The sequence below is a fragment of the Rhipicephalus sanguineus genome, chromosome 4 (genome assembly GCF_013339695.2).
Source record: "Rhipicephalus sanguineus isolate Rsan-2018 chromosome 4, BIME_Rsan_1.4, whole genome shotgun sequence".
NCBI lineage: Eukaryota > Metazoa > Arthropoda > Arachnida > Ixodida > Ixodidae > Rhipicephalus > Rhipicephalus sanguineus.
The window spans coordinates 58,538,277-58,556,226 of NC_051179.1; the positions used below are offsets into that span (position 1 = coordinate 58,538,277).

The following is a 17,950-nucleotide window of genomic DNA, read 5'->3' on the forward strand; positions in this document are numbered from 1 at the left end:
GCTGTTGCGCCTTGCGGCTAAATTCGGGTGCTGCAGCACTGTATGGCGCTGATAAATGAGTTTGGTGAAAGAGGGGTGGTTCGGTGCAGGATGGCGCAGGTAAACAAGTTTGGCGCACAATGGCACGAATGGCGCAGCTGTTCCACCCCTGGTAAACAAATACAGTGGAACCCCGATTATATGACTTTCAGGGGACCATGCAAAACCGTCGTATAATCGAAAAACTTAGAACATAGGCAATGATGCTCACTCTGCCCAAAAAACGGGAACAGACCACATGAATAAGCCCGCGGCACGACCCTGCACTTTTCCAAGGAACGTAGATTAAGTGATTTTTTGAAAATGGCAGCTAAGCATTTAACTGAAGGAGGTGGAAGCAAATTTTTATTCGCCACTTTTAAAAATCGAATCGAACGCGCATCTTTTTTCCGATAACTCGAATCCGAAAATAGCCTGCGCGTAAAAACGAAACCGAAACGGCGTTAGCAACAGCCTCCCGTGAGAAGAGTCAGATACAGTGTCATCGCCATGTTGACGAGGAAAAGTTTCCATGGCCCGAAAACGTGAAAATATCCGAATCTCAAAGATGAGCTTTCCGACTAGCTGAAGCCACTCCGTGTGGATAGAGCTTGTCTAGGCCTTGAATACGCACACAATCAAGGTGTATTCAGAAGTGATTTTAAAGCCAGGAAAACTGGATCACAGAAGAACATGAACTGCCAGGATAATAAATTTTCCATTTTAAGAAGACATACGGTACCTGTATCACTCTTTTTTTTTTTTCTAACCGTCAACCTAGGGGCACGTAAGGTATATCTTTGCACCCGCAATTATTTGGTCAGCGTTAGATAAGAGTAAAAGCAGGCGATCTTTCTTTTGGGACGGTATCAGAGTCGTCGAACAATGCGGGGTCAGTGTAAAATTGCATCATATATAATCGAAGTTTTTAATACATTATTTCTCTGCGGGTATTGCCAGGACCAAACCGATTTGTTGTAAAATGCAGGTCGTCGTGAAACTGGGGGACGTATAAGTGAGGTTCCACTGTAATTAATAATTAATAATAATACTAATTTATGGAGTTTCACAAACCAAAACGCTGGTGTATTGGTGAGGCATGCTGTAGTGAATGGCTGCGGGAGTTTCGCCCATCTGGTGTTCTTTATCGTGCACAGACATCACACAGTACACGGGCTGGTAGCATTTCGCCTCCATCGAAATGTAACCGCCCCAACTGGGATAAAACCAGTGTCTTTTAAATCAGCAGCCGAGCACTGCAACTACTGTACTACTGCGGCGGCCTAAATATGTAACTAAACCAATAAATGAAGACTGCTTGTCACCTAGCCAACTAGTTTTCGATGACAACCCCTTTCTGTACAGTGGCACTCAATATGAGTTGTGACACGGTGGCCATGGTTCAAGGGGCCCCTTATATATTGTAACAGCGGCAAACATGAAATCAGTTTTGGAAATACCAGTAGACGAAAGAGTGTTTACATCACTAATTGTTTTCTATGTTGGCGCCACTGTGCAGTGTTGGCTCCGCTTTGACCACGGGCAGCATGTTGCAACTCGTACTGCGTGCGGCTGTACAATAATATGGCGTGTATACTGGACTTCCAACAACTATGTTGTTACCTTAGTAGTAGCAGCAAAGGCACCATTCTTGCCTGCCAAACTAGCTGATGGATGCTCTAACGCCTGGAACATCAAGTGTGCCACCAGCTCGCTGCGGATTTCTCAGGCTCTTGGAGATGGCGACGTAGTTCATCCAGGCATCGAAGAGAGCGTCTGCGACTCGGTTGCTCGGTGTTGTCACGGCACACACCTGCTTTCTTAACCTCACAGCATCGTCCAGGAGCCTCAAACCGTAATGATACGTGCCCTGTGTACAGGAAACAGTGCCACATGTACAGCCACAAATAGACGCAATAAATTTTTATTGAATAACAGTCCTGCTCTAGAACAAATTGATGTGGGACAGAAGGTAAGGTAAACAGTGCCGTCATAGTGCACGCCATGCAAATTGAGACCAACATTACAAGAAGGCATTTCCTGGGCTTGTTTGAGATTAAAAAGTCTATCTACTTTCTCGCATGTATTGTGGAGAGAGTTTATTAGCCATGCTGAAAGTTGCTTTAATAAACCTAGACTGCAGCACCACGACTTCATAGATACCAAAAGAACTAAAACCTGCATGCACTCAGATGAGTTGAGAGCTTTACACACTGCCCCTTGCAGTTGCTCATGTACCTATTACCTGACAATACTACACAAAAGAAGTAAAGGAAACAGGTTTTCAATAAATAGAAACAGGTTTCCGTAATAAAGGAAACATGTTTACGTAAGGAAGACACGTTTCTGTAAAAGGAAACTGGAAAACGGGTTTCGAGTGCTACTCACACGAGCCAGCTCATCGAGCCTGGAGTGCTCTGCCGCCGTGAGCTCATAGCCATCCTGACCAAATTTGGGCTGGAGGCGAACGGAGAGTTTGTCGAGCCACGTCACCAGCTGTTAAAATGAGAGGTCGTGAGGTTCAAACACAAGAAGTTAACACATGGGGCGTGTTTACTGCGTATGCAAGAAAACTAGAGCACCAAAAGAAAAAAATACTAATAATCATTTTTGCCTTGAAATGAACTTCCTTAAATTCGAAGTGACAAATATGTCATCAAATTCTTCCGTCTAATCATCAAAAAAGGTTGCTGGTAGAGCGCTTTGCTCTGGGAAAGTTGGTGCGACATCCAGGGGCGTAGCCAGAAATTTTTTTCGGGGGGGGGGGGGGGGGGGGGGTTCAACCATACTTTATGTATGTTCGTGCGTGCGTTTGTATGTGTGCGTGTATATATACGCAAGCAAAATTGAAAAATTTCGGGGGGGGGGGGTTGAACCCCCCAACCCCCCCCCCCCCCCCCCCCTTGGCTACGCCCCTGGCGACATCCTGCAAAGTTAATCAGGCTGAAAGACAGAAGAAACACGCTCTCACAGGACCATATTATTATAGCACTTTGCTATATCTGATATCTGACAGCAGGTTATATTATTACTAGAAAAAAAGCATTTATTTATATACGCTTGAAAGGCTCCATCATGTTCATTATATACAAAATTCTCTGAAATTGTCACAAGTCATAATGACCCCTACAGTAAAGGGACGCTGAAGTGAACCACTAAATAAGTTAAAATTCATAGATCATTATCTTGTGATTACAGGTTCACTATCTGAACAGCAAATGAAGATCAAAGCTTCACTTTCCGATTTTGCGCCAACACCCCAGCCCATCAATGTCAATGCGATGTGGCGAATCTCAACGTCGTTTTTTCCTCTTTTCGTATTTCGTCCACTGTGGCTCAATAAAATTTCTTGCGACTTCCTGTAACGAGTCTTTGGCTCCCTTAGAACATAATGCGATTCATTTTTGTACCACTGAAGAATTACGTGGGCACCAGAAATCGCTGGCGCAGTCTATTACATCGCAACAAGTTGGTCTGGGAACCTCAAGTGTGGCAGCGCCCTCGTACTTTAGTTTTAGGCTTTCACAGGTTGGCCAAGCGTCTTCACGAAGCAAGAGCAGTGTTCCTAGTATTGTGAAAGGCTAATTTACTAACATACGTCCTATCATTTTTTTCTTTAGTGCCTCCTTTAGTCATCAATGAGAGGGTATCTTATGTCCGACACATTTTGCCATTTTTGCACTGTATATTGCTTTTACAAACGTTTTTGACAGCTTCTGCTATTTGAGCCACTTCTGCTTGCACAATTTCTTTTCGTTCTGCAATATAATAATAGTAGTAATAATAATAATAATAAAATAATAATAATAATTAGAGCTGTGCGAATATCAAAATTGTGAGTGCAAATCAAATCGAATAAATTTAGAATATTTCTCTAATATTTTTCTAATACTTCGAAGCGAAATTACACACAAAAATTGCAGAGGGTCCCTAAGCATATTCTAAATTATATTCTGAAAAATTATACCTCCACAATGGCTCAACCAGGCACCGCCACTTTGGGCTCGTCGGAAAGAGCATTTCTGTCTTCCAATTTCCCGCTTCATCTAGGTCCTCCATTCAGAAACAAGCGCACATAAAGCGAATGTTTACAGTTTATTTTGAGGTCTCCCATTGGCTGCATCCGCGATGTTGCTCCAGCATGCCTCTCCATTGGTCCGATGCTCGCTCCAGAAGAGCGTCGTCTGCTGCTTGCACGTCGGGAGGTCACGGTTGTCGACAATCACGCTACTTAGTGATGCGTTTGTTCTGTGTTCATGGGTCGACGATCACTTGGAATATAATTACGCTTTAGTTTGGCAGCTGAGAGCGGAACCTCAATCATCAGATTAGGATAGTGCGCTGCGCTCATCGCGAACATTGCAGACGCACGTCTCGGACCAACTCGTGGAACCCGTGGTTAGAGGTTCTGCTTGTCAGCACTTCGGATCTCGTGACGAAGACCATCGCTGGATGACTCTTTGTACTCGCGATTCAGCATGATGTACTACTTTGAAACATTGGGCCCCGTGGCCACACACACCGCAACCGAGCTTACTGCTCAAAGTCGTGGCTAAGCCTAGCTCACGCTAGTTGCGGCTTTTTCGCGAACACGAAGAAGCTGCAACGTGCTTCGTCGCAAGCAACGAATCGCATCCGCGTCGCCCGCTGGCTCCTCGGAATCGTGGATGGGCATTTGACGTATTGGCAGTGGAGAACCGGTGGAAACGGCGAGCAGCTTCGAACATTGGCGCCCCAAAATGCAAGACCAAGCACACTGCACGCCGATTTATCGTTGTTATATTTATTTTCCGGAGGTTCGAATAGTTCGAATAGTAAAATTCGAGTGCGAATCGAATCGAATAGCAAACGCTACTCGAAAAATATTCGAAAATTTGAATATTCGCACACCCCTAATAATAATGTTTATTTCCCACCAATAGAAAAATAATGATGGAGGGGGTGGGAACAAAAGCGACAATCCGCTTGACGAAGTTCCCACTTGCATAGAGGTAGCAGCAGCGAGGCATATAATACAGATACAATACTGAGCATATGTACAATAACGTTGGTTTGCAGTTAGACCAACGTGTATATTGAAAGTGAAAGACCTCACCTGAAGTGCATTTTCCTCACAGCACAGAAACTGCCCTGCCTGAATGAGCGCTTGTTTTCTAGTGGCAAGTTGGCCCTTGACGTGGACAACCTGCTCGCGAGCAAGCCAACACGCTTCTCCCTCGGTGTTCTCGCCGTGGCTGTAGAATGTGTCCAGCAGTGACTGCAGCTGGCTGTCTGTGGATAAATACATGAAAAAGACAAACAAAGCCTTCTCCAAACAGGCTCTGGCAGATGCTAAAGAGAAAGTCGCAGTTTTGCTGCAAGCATGAAGCAATGAATGCAATAGTAACCAGTTAGAATGTTACACGAAGTAAGGCTAGCAGCTTACTCCTTTAGCATCTGACCAGGCGTAAGTGAGTAAAACACTGGTGTAAGGAAACGTGGCCACTGCAGTGAGCGAAGCGACCTTCGTGGTGCCTATTGCTTCAATGCAAACGCAGCAGAACACGGCGCGTACAAATGTGTGAGCCGTCTGCTGATCCCTGTCAAGACTTTGCACACGACCATGCCCAGCCAGTCAAAGTACTATGCGGTTCCTGTGTGGCTCCCGTGTGGCTGCGTGGTTAGCATAAACAAATTTATGTGACACATGTATGCATACAGGGGTGTCAGTTATGAGAGACGAGGGGGACCCTCCCCATACTGTTTCTGCAGCAGCTCACATCCCCAATGAAAAGAACAGCAATGACAACAGTTACAAGCAAGGGAAAAGTACTGTATTTATTTGAATATAGGTCAACCTTTCTTTTTTTGGAAATGTTACACATAATTAGCTGTTGACTTATATTCGTGACCAAAGAACCTTGACCTGTATTTGTGATCAAACTTAACGAAAGTACCGAGAGAATAGGATTCCACTGTCGCGCCCGCCATTCTTCACACAGCGGCAGCTACACAGGCACATTACATATGTGTATTTGCAGTAAATTAATACACCACAGAAAATAAACATAGAAAAATAGCATTATGAACTCTAATCAAAGTGTTCACAGAATGCCGTGAATGCTGCCTACAGTTCAGGCTCAGCCACCATAGCTGCACACGCCGGCACACTCACCCAAGATTTTTTGTCGACGGACAAAACTGTGGAAATTAGAAGGGCATCATTCAGAGAATCATAATCACTGTGTATAATTTCGTTGTTGCCAACAGTTGGAGGCGTTAAATAACTAAACACGCGAAGCACACTTTCACGATGGCTCGCAAACATAACAAACGCAAAGACAATGCAATAAGACCGCAGAAAGCATAAAAGCACCTCTGATGATGATGAGCCCTAGCCAATGCGACAGCTCTGGACAAAAATCACAAATCTCAAAGGCTTTATTTTTGCTAAGTTCGTTAATATGTGATATCTACCATCTTCGAATAGGAAATAGAGATCGCAAAGGCCATGCGTTTGCTCGCGGGAATCTGAAACGTCATGGGTTTCTCAGAAAAATATGGGTCTACCTGTACTTGAATATTTTTTAAAAATCTTTCGGAGGACGCAATATATAGGAATCAACCTATATTCACGCGTGACCTATTTCCGAGTAAACACGGTAAAAAAGCCCTGTTTTACCTATCGTCATCTCTGTTTCCTGAAGCTCCGTGAGAAGCTTTTCAACCTGTGCTGTTGATGTGATGGGTTCGTCACAAGAAGCCCTCAGGCGTGACTCTGTGGTGTTGACAAGCTCCAGAAACTGTAGAGTGAAATCGAAACGAGGGAAGGAACGGAGTAAGTCAACAGCAAATGATGCGCATTAATAACACCGAAGCAGAAATGATAAGAACATCCATTTGTCCGAAAAATGAGTAAGTGAAATCATAAAGCCAGCAATCTGTTCGATTCATTCAGGTTGATTATCAATCTAAACGTCTGCTTTGGATTCTTGCTATCAGATGAGGAGACAAGCGCACACATTTCTTCACTTGTAGATGGTAACCAATGATGAAACAGCACAAAACATGGCAACTAAATCCTGTGGAAACCTGCAAGGTGAAGGAAGGTTTACAAAAAAAAAAAAATAGTCCGACTGGGTCATTTGTAGTGCGAAGCTAAAGATAAAAAAGAAAATCTGCAAGAATCTCACAGAGAGAACACTTTCTAGTCAATAAAAAATGTTTCTGGGACCAAGAGCAATTTCTCAACTAAACACCAGATTTCTCTCTGTGAAATCCGTACAGATTTCCTTCGTGTTGCCACGCGCTTCTTTTGCTATGTTTATGTAACTGGTCCATTGCACGTGTAATCACTGTCTTGTGCAAACCACGCCCGAATGTCTGGGAACTTTCCAGATTATATTTCAGAATCTTCTTACAGGCTTGAGCGCACAAACGCGAACAGTTGAGTTCACTCTGGAACTAACGCGGCCACCAGCGATAAGGCTCGAAAGTTCGATGTCGCATGTATAAATTCCGACACGCTTTACCGATGAGCAGTTTTTTAGATGGTTGAAGCCCCGTTCACCGCTATCAGTGTACGGCGTGTATTGCTGTAGTTTGAGTTTTCATTTCCCGGCCACAAGTTCGGCCAAATAAAGAGTTTCACCTTGAACATGCCGATTGCTGTCTTTGTCGACGTCACGACTCCGTGACAGTATATTCATGGTACATGTAAACGGGTGGACCACAATTTTTCCTTTCACGAGACAGCACAAAAGTACAAGGAAATCAGCGAAGTTGAAATTGGTGCAAAGAGCAAGATGGCCAACCAACAAATGATGTTATGTCAATGAGACGCGAGAATTACAATGGAGGCTTTGTGGTGTGGTTTTCGGGTAATGAATTAATGACTAACCCTTAAACGAGCAGTATGACCTGGCAATCAATTTGCAAACTAAAATGTGCAAAGGAGTTAATTCGTTGCTCTGGGTATTTTAATAAGGTTAGAATCATAACAAGTCCCAGCAAAACTGCTATAATCGGACACGTAGAAAGGGGTGTTAAGACATATTTTTGAAGGTTACATTGAAGTACTGGACAAAAACAGTACCCTAATATTACTACTACCCAAGTTTCTAGGAAATGGTTCCATAAAGACGGTTACAGCGAAATCTTGTTAACGAAGCTGAGGGCACTTGGTCAGCTGGGATGATGCGCCCACTACCCCAACATGGGTGTTGATACAGGATTTGATTCCGGAACATAATGCACTTTCAAAGCTTATTTTTTCACAAACCCATATTTAGTTTCCTTTGTAGACTCATGCTCCTCTTGAATGTACAATGATTTCCCCTTTCCTACAAGAAAACACCATAAAACCTGAAGTCTTGCCACTGCCCTGTAGATAGAAGAGTGTCCAGAAACAAGCAATCTCTTTTCATCAAAGAAACACCAGGCTAATTTTTTGAAAGAGCAGACAGACATTCTTGTCAGCGAGAATACACAGACTAGTGACCCAGTCAGGTACTACCTGTTGTAACTCGTGCTCCAACGTTGGTGAAAGTCCCTCTCTGCTGCGTCCTGTGAACTGAGAAGTGAGGCCCTCGCAGGCCAGGTCGAGCCTATTCATGGCAGCGCATATGCTGTCTGCCTCGGACGGCAGGTCTTTGCACAGACTGGCTGACCACTGACGCAGCTTGGAGTAGCGAGCAAAGATTTCCTATAAGAGGAGAGATAAAAATGACGAAGTGTTGGGCGACACGAAACAAAGGTCTTATACTCCGTTTCATACATCAGGAACAATGCTGTGAAAGCTATGCAAGATGCTCAGTCAGCTAAATGTGCAAGTCCATGCGTCGCATGCTTGGGTCGTGTCATTGTATATGTGGCCTCTGCGACTGGCTCCGGCTGCCCGCTACCGGAACTAAGTGCAGAGGCCACAATACGAGAACAAAGAGATGCTAAGCAATGCAGAACAACCTATTGAGAGCCGTATAAATAACAGGATTTGTTTATTTCTAAGGCACAAGGCATCTTCCTTTATTACTCAGTCAAAAAACTGAAAGAAAAAAAAATCACTTTACGGGTGGTAAAATCATTGAACTATTTCTTGGTGCGAAAGCATCTACTGCAAGAAGTCTTGCTGGCTTCCACAGCATTGCACCTGATGTATGAAACAGAGGAATGCCACAGGAGTGCTTGCAGGGTCACATAACTATTGAGTGACTGCATTCGTTCATTTCACAGCGAGCAAGTTGACTCCTACAGGTCTCATCCAATTAGGTAGCACGCAGAGGGGCATCGGTCAACTATGTATCTACTCGTAAAGTTCATGCGCCATGTGATGCTGTCCTCAAAAATAATCGGAAATAAAACCTTTAGCTAGAAGTTAGTGCTTGCCTTTGGCATTTCCCTTGCATCTCATCCTATCTTTTTGTGCTACGAAGATACATCACACAATACTGTCAGGGTACTGTGCTACTCACCATTGCTGTGGCATTGGCTCGCTCTAGGTCGAAATAGTTCTGCGACTGCCTCAGACTGTTTTGTTCATTTGTTGTCCAGTCAATCAGCTGCGGTAAAGGAAGCAAAACGAACAAGGAGGTGAAAAACAAGGAAACACGAAATGAGAGACCCACGATTACCACACAAACAGTGCGAGATCTGGCTTAATAAGGTGCATGCTTTTTCTGGAAAAACATGGCTAAGGAAATTAAACGAAACGATAAGCTTCAGACTACAAGAAAAAACAGATATAGACTGTATGAAACGGGGCTTTCATGCAAACTGGAGATGGCCAATGTGTACAGTTGGATCACTTATCACGTCTTGATAAAGAAAAAAATTAATCTATGGAACCAACGAACCACACCTGTCCTTACGGACTAACAGACCTTTTCTACATCCTGATAGGCTTAAACACTCATTTCCCCAAGCAATCTAAGAAGTCAATTTTCTGACTCAAAATGTGATGGCCACTAGTTATGCTCTATATTTCACTCAACAGTTTTGTATTATCACTGCTGATTTGCTATGACACTTCATAATTTTTTTGTGCTACCTGAATCAGCATATAGTATTACACTGTATTTGGTACCTTGAAGACTTTGTACAGTGTTTACTGTATAGTATTGTTCCAAACTCTTTTTATTACACTCCTGCGTGACCTATAGTCTATAGTAGAATTGACCTGCATTATTCTGTAAATAAAGATAAATAAATGATAGCAGTGCTTGAACAATGCAGAAGGAACACAGATATCGCCTGTCGTCTCCTATCTTTCCACTATCATTGCATTGGGCGTAACGTTTCTCAACTTTTTGTTTTTTTCACCTGCTCCAAGCAATCACTTGACTGCACCTATATGTTCTCCAAAACGTGGCTTCGCGAAAGCATGAAAGGTCTTTGACTATGACGCATCGAGCACCAAGTTAGTTGCAGTGAAAATAATGGACTCCAAGTGGCACTTTTCAAAAATGAATCAAGCCCACGGAAGCTCACAAGTACCGCAGGTGCGAAAATTACACCATTAATTTGCCCAATTACATGGCCATCAAAATGTACGCTACACGATACCAAAATTACATTTAAAACAGAGCCTAAATCGGCTATTTTTGAATAAACAACTTGGCGATTTCCTCTTGACCAGCCTAGAAACTTACTGCACAGAAGTGTATCATCATTACTTATGTAACTTCAAGTACACGAGGAAGCTAAAATCAATTCTTTTTGAGAAGGCAGCACTGGTATCACAGCTAGAGCAGCTTGCTATGTAGGTTAAGTGGCTGTATCCCATGGCAACCATCGCTGCAAGAGCAGATAGGGTGTCTCTGTCGCAATACCTTTCTCAGTGCTTCCTTTGTTTGCTGAAACCCAGGCATTGGCCGATAAGAATATAAACACAGTACGCGTGCGGTATCTTTGTTTAATCACATTTTTGTTTGTCCTGCATAAAAGGCTGTAGATGCAAGTGCTCCAAGGGTGAAGGATCTCACTCTGGATGTAAACATTACATTGGATAGTAAAAATTTTACAGTAAAAGCTACAAATGTGAAAGTAAGCATAAAACACAGATGGCCACAAAGCCATGCTATCAAGCCTCAATATAACTAAGTCCTTAAAATCAACATTTTACGTCATTACATCAAAAGTTCCACACATTCAAATTTGACCCTTTAAGATAAGTGTAGCTGCTGATGTGTTATTTTTATGAGGTAGGGGTAAAAAAACAATCCAGATATTTGTACAGTAAGAGGAAAACAAATTTCAACAGCACAAGAAAATGAATTTTGTTGAATGCGAGAGCTGGCAACACAAGCAAAGTTTCATGCCGCACCGCCAAAGTCCTCTTAACAGCGGCTATATGGCATGTACAAAGCCGCAAGAAACGCACGTCCGACGCACTGAAGAGATTGGCGGTTAGCAAAGCTTCCGAGTCTGTCCTGTCACAACTACTTGTCAACTTGACCTTTGGACTCACCACCCACAGTGGTGCAACACCGAACGCCACAAGCCAATCAGTGCTCTCCACAAAGCCTGATGAATGCAGCACCAATATCCATTGGATGCCAAAAAGCAGTTCACTTCAAAGGCGCATGAAAGCGAGGTGACAACATGAAACATGGATTGTTAATTTGCGGCTGCCATATTTTCAGTGCCTCAACATCAGGCACACGTCATCGTCCAAAAGATTTAAGCGAGATTCAATACACACACACATGACAGCCCAATATTTGCCACTGTCGTTAGCACTGATGAACATTTGGGAAGATAGTTTGGATAGCTCTTGATACTCAACTGTGTCTACTTCTGCAAAGAACCCTTCCAGGAGCCGGGTACTCTTCAGCGCCTCCAGTTCCTTAGCCCACTCTTCCTGGAAGGACTGCTGCAGCTCTAGTACCGTGTCCAGGGCAGTTTTTACCTGCACAGTGAAGAACCGACCAAAAAAGAACGTTACAGCAGAAACTGACTGATGTCAATTATCGTCGTGAATGCAAATAATATAATAGTGACGTGCTCGACGCATTGTGAAAAAATGCCAAACGCCTTAATGTATTAGCCTGGTCAAAGAAAATTGACGAAAAAACCATCAGCACTGCGAAAACATGCCAAGTGTCTAAATGTGTTTGCTTGCATAGGGGTGTTCTTAAATGGCACTGAGGTCACTTGCACGTGCATGCATGGTTCAGTGAATGGTTGACGTGATATGGAGAGCTGTATATATAAATTTAATAAAGAGTGGTTGAACCCCCCTTCCCCCATCTTGAAAAAATTTCTGGCTATGTCTCTGACCTCAAACCTTGGGAAAACGCACTCACCTCATCGGAAATTGTCAGCACGGAACTGGCAGGCATGCTTTTGCAGTTTAGTTACGAATGCAAATAAATCATTATGAACTGCCACATTGCAAGAGGGTTTCTGCTAAGCAAAAAAAGAAGGATGAAACGAGATATGTGCTTGTCTTTCATTTACCTTGTGATATGCACTGGCCCTTTCCTTAGCCATTCTCCGACCACAGTGAGACTTGAAGCCAAATTCCACGTCCACCTGAAGGCTGTCCAGCAACCTTTGGCCTGCAAGAGTTTTGACTTGTACAGGTACGAAGTATTGCAGGTGTAATGTGGTAGCAAGGTAGTCTAGCATGCTTAAACTTGGCTCTAACACATTAGCAATGGAAGTGAAGATTTCTTTTGCCATAGCCTGTAGTATTCGGCATGAAAAAAGGCAAACATCCACCTGCAAACTCATAATGCTGATAGTAAATTAACAATACTGACTAAATTGTAGGCTGCCTTTCTTGATGGGAAAGAAAACGAAAATGAAAGAAAGTTTCAACAGAATTTAAACAGTTTCAACACAATGGTCACTTATAATTGCCAGGAGCTGCCTTCATACAAAGTGCGTCACTTAATTCATGGTGCGAATTATTTGATAATGGTGAAGCCTAAATTGTGACAAAATTTGAAAAATCATTTCATGGTCCTGTTCGCATTGTCATAAATAGAGAACTGTCTTGTCATAGCCAGAGTGATGTTCTTGAAATTGTGGAGGAGTACTTATCTCATACAAGCGAAATTGTTTTTCTCCTTGGTGTTGCTTTAAGGCACCTATGGCACGACACGTAATGTAAATAAACTTGTGTGCAAGTTACTCTATGAAGATACATTACAAATTGATGTCCACATTAAAGATCCGTACCACTTTGGATTGTTCGGGCAATCACCTCCACCATGGTAGGGCCAATTTCAAGGGGAATTCGAGGAGATCTGGCCGAACTCTGCTGACTGCGGCAGGCACTCAGTGCACCATCAGTGTGCTTCACCAGAAGCTGAACCTCCTTCACGTACTTCTCCACAGCCTGCAGCATAGCCATCCAGAACATTGTTCGTGGACTAACAGGTCGGCATGCTAACTGTGCCTTGCGCAGTGTATTGAGTAGCGCTCGTTTTCTATCAATCGCTACAGGGGAATGGCACATAGCTATAACGAAGATTATGATGCCAAATTGCGACAATGTGACAAAAAATTATGTTGATGACTCTTGTAATGACACGTTATGAAAGTCTAAAAATGACAAACGGTATGACAAGATTATAATGACAAAGATTTTGACAAGATTAGAATTACAAAAATTATGACAGATGTTGACATTATAAAAAGTGACAAACAATGTATGACAAAACTATCATGATGAAGATTATGACCAGATGAGGACAAAGACTGTGACAAGATTTGAAAGATGAAAATGATGGCAGGAGGAAGATGACAATGATCGTGACAAGATAAAAAGGAAGATTACGATGACAGATTATGACAAGATGAAAACGGAAGAGCTCATGACTAGGTTAATATGATGAAGAGTGTTATGACAGAGCATGACAAAATGAATGCGACGTGATTTACAAACAGGTGAACACAGTAAACAAACATAAAAATTATCACTCACTAATTGCCTGCTTAACCAGTCAAGATGATCGTACTGCAAGGTACCACCAAATTCAGGTGTCAACTGCAGAGGACTGACTAGTTTGAACAGCTTGGGCTGCGTCACATTCTTCAGCTGTAACAAGACAAGGACAGACATGCCACAGAAACTGAAGTATAGGCACAAAACAGCTCCAATTTGCACGAAACTTGAGTGATTCTACGCTGATACTGGCACATACAAATACAAAACCACAAAATAAGGAATAAGGAAGCTTTTGACCTTTCAGAAATAGGCCGCCATATCATGCCTACAATGCAACACGCAGAACCACCTTGAGATGATATTCTGAGGTGCTGACTTTTTGGGGACGCATACTTTCGCTTTCACAACTTTTGCGACTGCATCCGAGTGCATGTGTTCGCAAGTGACAGCATTCCTTGAAATGCAATGTAATTAAACTTGCTCATGCAGCATACTCGGTACAGCGGCTGAAACATTGTTACCTGCAGATACAGATGCCAGTCTCACGAAAAGATCTCGCGAAAAAATCTCATGAGATTAAAAGCATCACTTAAGGTCATCTGAGGTCGTATGTAAGTGCTGCACATATTAGGAGGCCGATATTTCTAGAGTACTCTGTGAGCACTACCTTAAAAGGCTAGGACATACTGTACACTGATTATTAAAGAAAGGACTGTTAAACATGCTCAGCGCAGATGCCCAAATAAACAGAAAACTATCAGGCTTCCTACCAATGAAGCATGCTTTTCTCTAAAAGACGACCGCGCGTCCCAGGACTTGTGAGGGTGGTGGACTAGGATGGCATTCAACCTTGACCCCAGTACTTCCTGCAAAGAAAAGAAAACGTAAGCAACAACAAAACAGTCAACGAGTTGGACCATTAATCATGATATACTATTTTAAAGCAAGCACAGTTATCTTGGCTACGTAAGCAGTTCACAGCAGGCCAAGTCGTTAAGCAGGAATTCTCGGAGCTATTGCTATCACAAAAAACTTCGAAGCATTTACACAGGCAGTTCCTCCTGGCTGACTCTAATCTCTTACCTTTCCTGCCAAACACAGTTGGCATCAATTAGTGCATCACTTATTTTAAATAGCCTCTTATTCTGACTGTTGAAAAGGCCTATATGTATACATATTTTAATCTTTGGCTGCCTCGTCACAGCAATGAATGTGGAATTACTTGGAGGACACTTAAGGTTTGCTTTTAAGAGTGGAATGCCATAGCGTAATCGGGCCCCGTTCACATTGTCTTCTCATTCGCTTGCCACGCTTTTCTTCTTGGTGAAAACCTCAACTGTGCCACAAAGAAAGGAACGTCTGTAGTGTAACATTGGCTGTTTTAAGCTCTCCTAGAATGCCTGCTGCAAGTGCAGTTGTAAAGTGAAACACTATGCCATATTTCATCATTTTGTGAAGTAGCGAAGCACCCAATATTCGTCTGCAAGGCAATGCACGAACCTACTGGCTGAACAGTTTGTTGAAGATGATGATTAATTATAGCTCATAGCTTTGTAATGGTTTGGCAGCTTTAAACCACCCACTCGTTGTGCAATCCACACGGTGTGATGCCTGGTGCTATTCTAAGCTTTTATGACGTAATATTACATGTGTTAATGCGGCTCCTCACAATACATGACGCCTGCTCAGGGTTTTTTTCCAAAGCAGTTTCAAGCGCTGGCATGGCTCTGTGGTAGAACACCTGAGTGCCACACAGAATGTCTGGGTTTGATTCTGGCACAAGCCTTTGATTTTTAGTCTTTGCATCCATCGCGATTTTTCACTCATGGATAACGCTGATTTTTTGCTCACAACCAATGCCACTGACGCAGACACCAGAATTTCTGCGACGTGGGCTCTTTACCGCTATCGTGTTCTAAGAGCGGGTGAAAGTCAGCACCTGTCTTCATTCGTATTTGTCGATAGTGGACAGAAACTGCGGTGCCACCACTGCTACAACACCGTCATCATGCAATGAGCAAGATGTTACTCAGTCATTTACCAGTCCTTCACAAAAATCATGCAGACAAATGCAAGCAGTGTGACCATTACTTAACAGCATTGTCTACATCAAAATAACTGCCAGATACAAAACAGTTTGGGGATGCCATTCTTGTGTACAGTTGTGTGGCTACCGATGCACAAGTAATGCCCAAGACAATTTGTCGACTGGTGGCTACCACAGTTAAACTTAAATATTACGATTAGTTTTGTGTGTATATGACAGTCAGCACGACAAAGCTTATTGACTGTCAGTGTTGCTGATATTTCAAATTTTTTTAATGACACTAGAACTTGGAAATCTCTTGTGAACTATAATTCAGGGGACTACAATACTGATTATGATGTGTCCTTGAAAGGCACCTGAAGTGCCCTTCGAGGACATATCATTAGTTACCTCAATTAATGCAATTTATTAGCATAAGTCAAACCTTGCTTGAATTTTCAGATTTTAAAAATTGTGAAATGCGAAGCTGTATCTGCCCTGTTCATAACATATGAACTTAAAGACTGCTAATGTGTCACTCCACCAGAAAGTGAATCTGGGGCACTTAAAGTGAAAACCCGGCGCCCAAAGGATCAATCAATAGAACCAACAATGGCAGGAAACAATTACCTGTAGTGTTGCCTTGACACATTCAAGTTTCTTGCCCCAAGTGCTGTCTCCTTGCAGCACCACAGTCACCTTCCCATCATCATCTTCACTAATAAACGGAAACAAAAAAAGACATGTAAAACAATGATGCAGTGACACCACTACAAAATAAAAAACACTAGCTGCCTTTTTGAACAATGCCAAAGAGAAGTTTATAAACAGTACAAAGGCAAATGCTTTGAAATGGCTCAGAGACAGAGTAAGTAAAAAGCTACGCTTGAAAACAACTCCGATTACTTAGGGAGCCCACAGTGAGCAGTCCACTTAGAAATTGGTACTGCCTAAGTAATTTTGCATCCTATGTATGAGATGCTCATTAATGCGGCATCAGTTTATAATTGCCTAGTACAACCGTTTATCATCAAAAGAATGAGAGAAAAGAAATGGAAGCACAAGACTTACTCCATAAGTCCTCTAAGGTAGACTAGTGTTTCCCTGAAGTCTTGTAACATGAAGTCATCACATGGTGCAGGTACACATAGCAACGTGCAGCCGTTTTTGTCAACCCCACCTGTGTACAAAAGCATCGGGAAGCACGTTCAGTATCTTACAATGAAATAACGAAAATCTAGGAGCGCATCTGTGAAATAAGTGCATTAAGCAACAAAATGTGTTACAGATAAGTAAGTCTAGTGCAGTGTTATCAGCAGTACATGCAATTTTCGTGGCTAAAACATTCTTAGTAGATTTATGTATATAGGCTCAGAAAATGCATCTCTCAGCGCAGAAGATCACTGCAGGTATACCCTACTGATAAGCAATCATAACATTTAAAATAATGTGATTTGCTTTCAAAAACAGTATAAACAGCAAAGACTGGAAATGTGATGTTTCCATCACTGCAACTTTTTTGTCAAACATCTGTGCATACTACAGGCACCTTTAAAGGAATTGAAAATGACAAAACAGCTGACCTCTGTCGCTGTTTAACACATAGCAAAAATTTATAGCTTTTGTCAACGATCGCAAAGAGTGTTTACCTAATTTTTGGAGTAGTAAACCAGCTGATGCAATGTAAAAAAAAGTTACTTAAAAAAGTTTATTAACCACCCTTTACAAGTGACTTTCACAACTTCAGCAGTGAAAGGGCGGCTGCTTGTATGAACCTGTGTTTCACTTTTCCACTATTTCAAATGCTTTAACCAAAGATAAACTGGTCAGATAAGTTATATTTCGCTACACAGTAAACTCTTGGCTTTGCACCTGCACAAACACCTTTTGCTCAAGATGGCAATGCACCAGACAGCTGCGTCCTTAGCTGTCCTTATCACTCAAGTAACCCGAGATCAAGTGTTCTTCAGAGGAGCTCCTGCTGTGGTCTACACTATCGACTGCACTGCAAACATGTTTTGCTCGGCTACATA

At 42.6% G+C, this 17,950-nt stretch overlaps 1 protein-coding gene across 2 annotated transcripts in view; it reads right to left on the reverse strand.

The window, feature by feature from the left end:
- LOC119390051 (SEC14 domain and spectrin repeat-containing protein 1-B) overlaps positions 1 to 17,950 on the reverse strand; it is a 30,344-nt gene that overhangs the window by 10,821 nt on the left and 1,573 nt on the right. For both annotated transcript variants that reach the window (XR_007415762.1, XM_037657576.2), the window contains exons 4-16: positions 16,989 to 17,097; positions 16,548 to 16,635; positions 14,662 to 14,757; positions 13,928 to 14,041; positions 13,180 to 13,339; positions 12,454 to 12,554; positions 11,780 to 11,902; positions 9,468 to 9,554; positions 8,513 to 8,701; positions 6,680 to 6,800; positions 5,114 to 5,289; positions 2,407 to 2,514; positions 1,642 to 1,888 (exon numbers count right to left, since the gene is read on the reverse strand). Coding sequence is in view for 1 of the 2 variants with exons in the window: in XM_037657576.2 (XP_037513504.1) it covers positions 1,682 to 1,888; positions 2,407 to 2,514; positions 5,114 to 5,289; positions 6,680 to 6,800; positions 8,513 to 8,701; positions 9,468 to 9,554; positions 11,780 to 11,902; positions 12,454 to 12,554; positions 13,180 to 13,339; positions 13,928 to 14,041; positions 14,662 to 14,757; positions 16,548 to 16,635; positions 16,989 to 17,097 (1,679 nt within the window). In the remaining variant the exon portion in view is untranslated. The remainder of the gene's footprint in view (positions 1 to 1,641; positions 1,889 to 2,406; positions 2,515 to 5,113; positions 5,290 to 6,679; positions 6,801 to 8,512; positions 8,702 to 9,467; positions 9,555 to 11,779; positions 11,903 to 12,453; positions 12,555 to 13,179; positions 13,340 to 13,927; positions 14,042 to 14,661; positions 14,758 to 16,547; positions 16,636 to 16,988; positions 17,098 to 17,950) is intronic.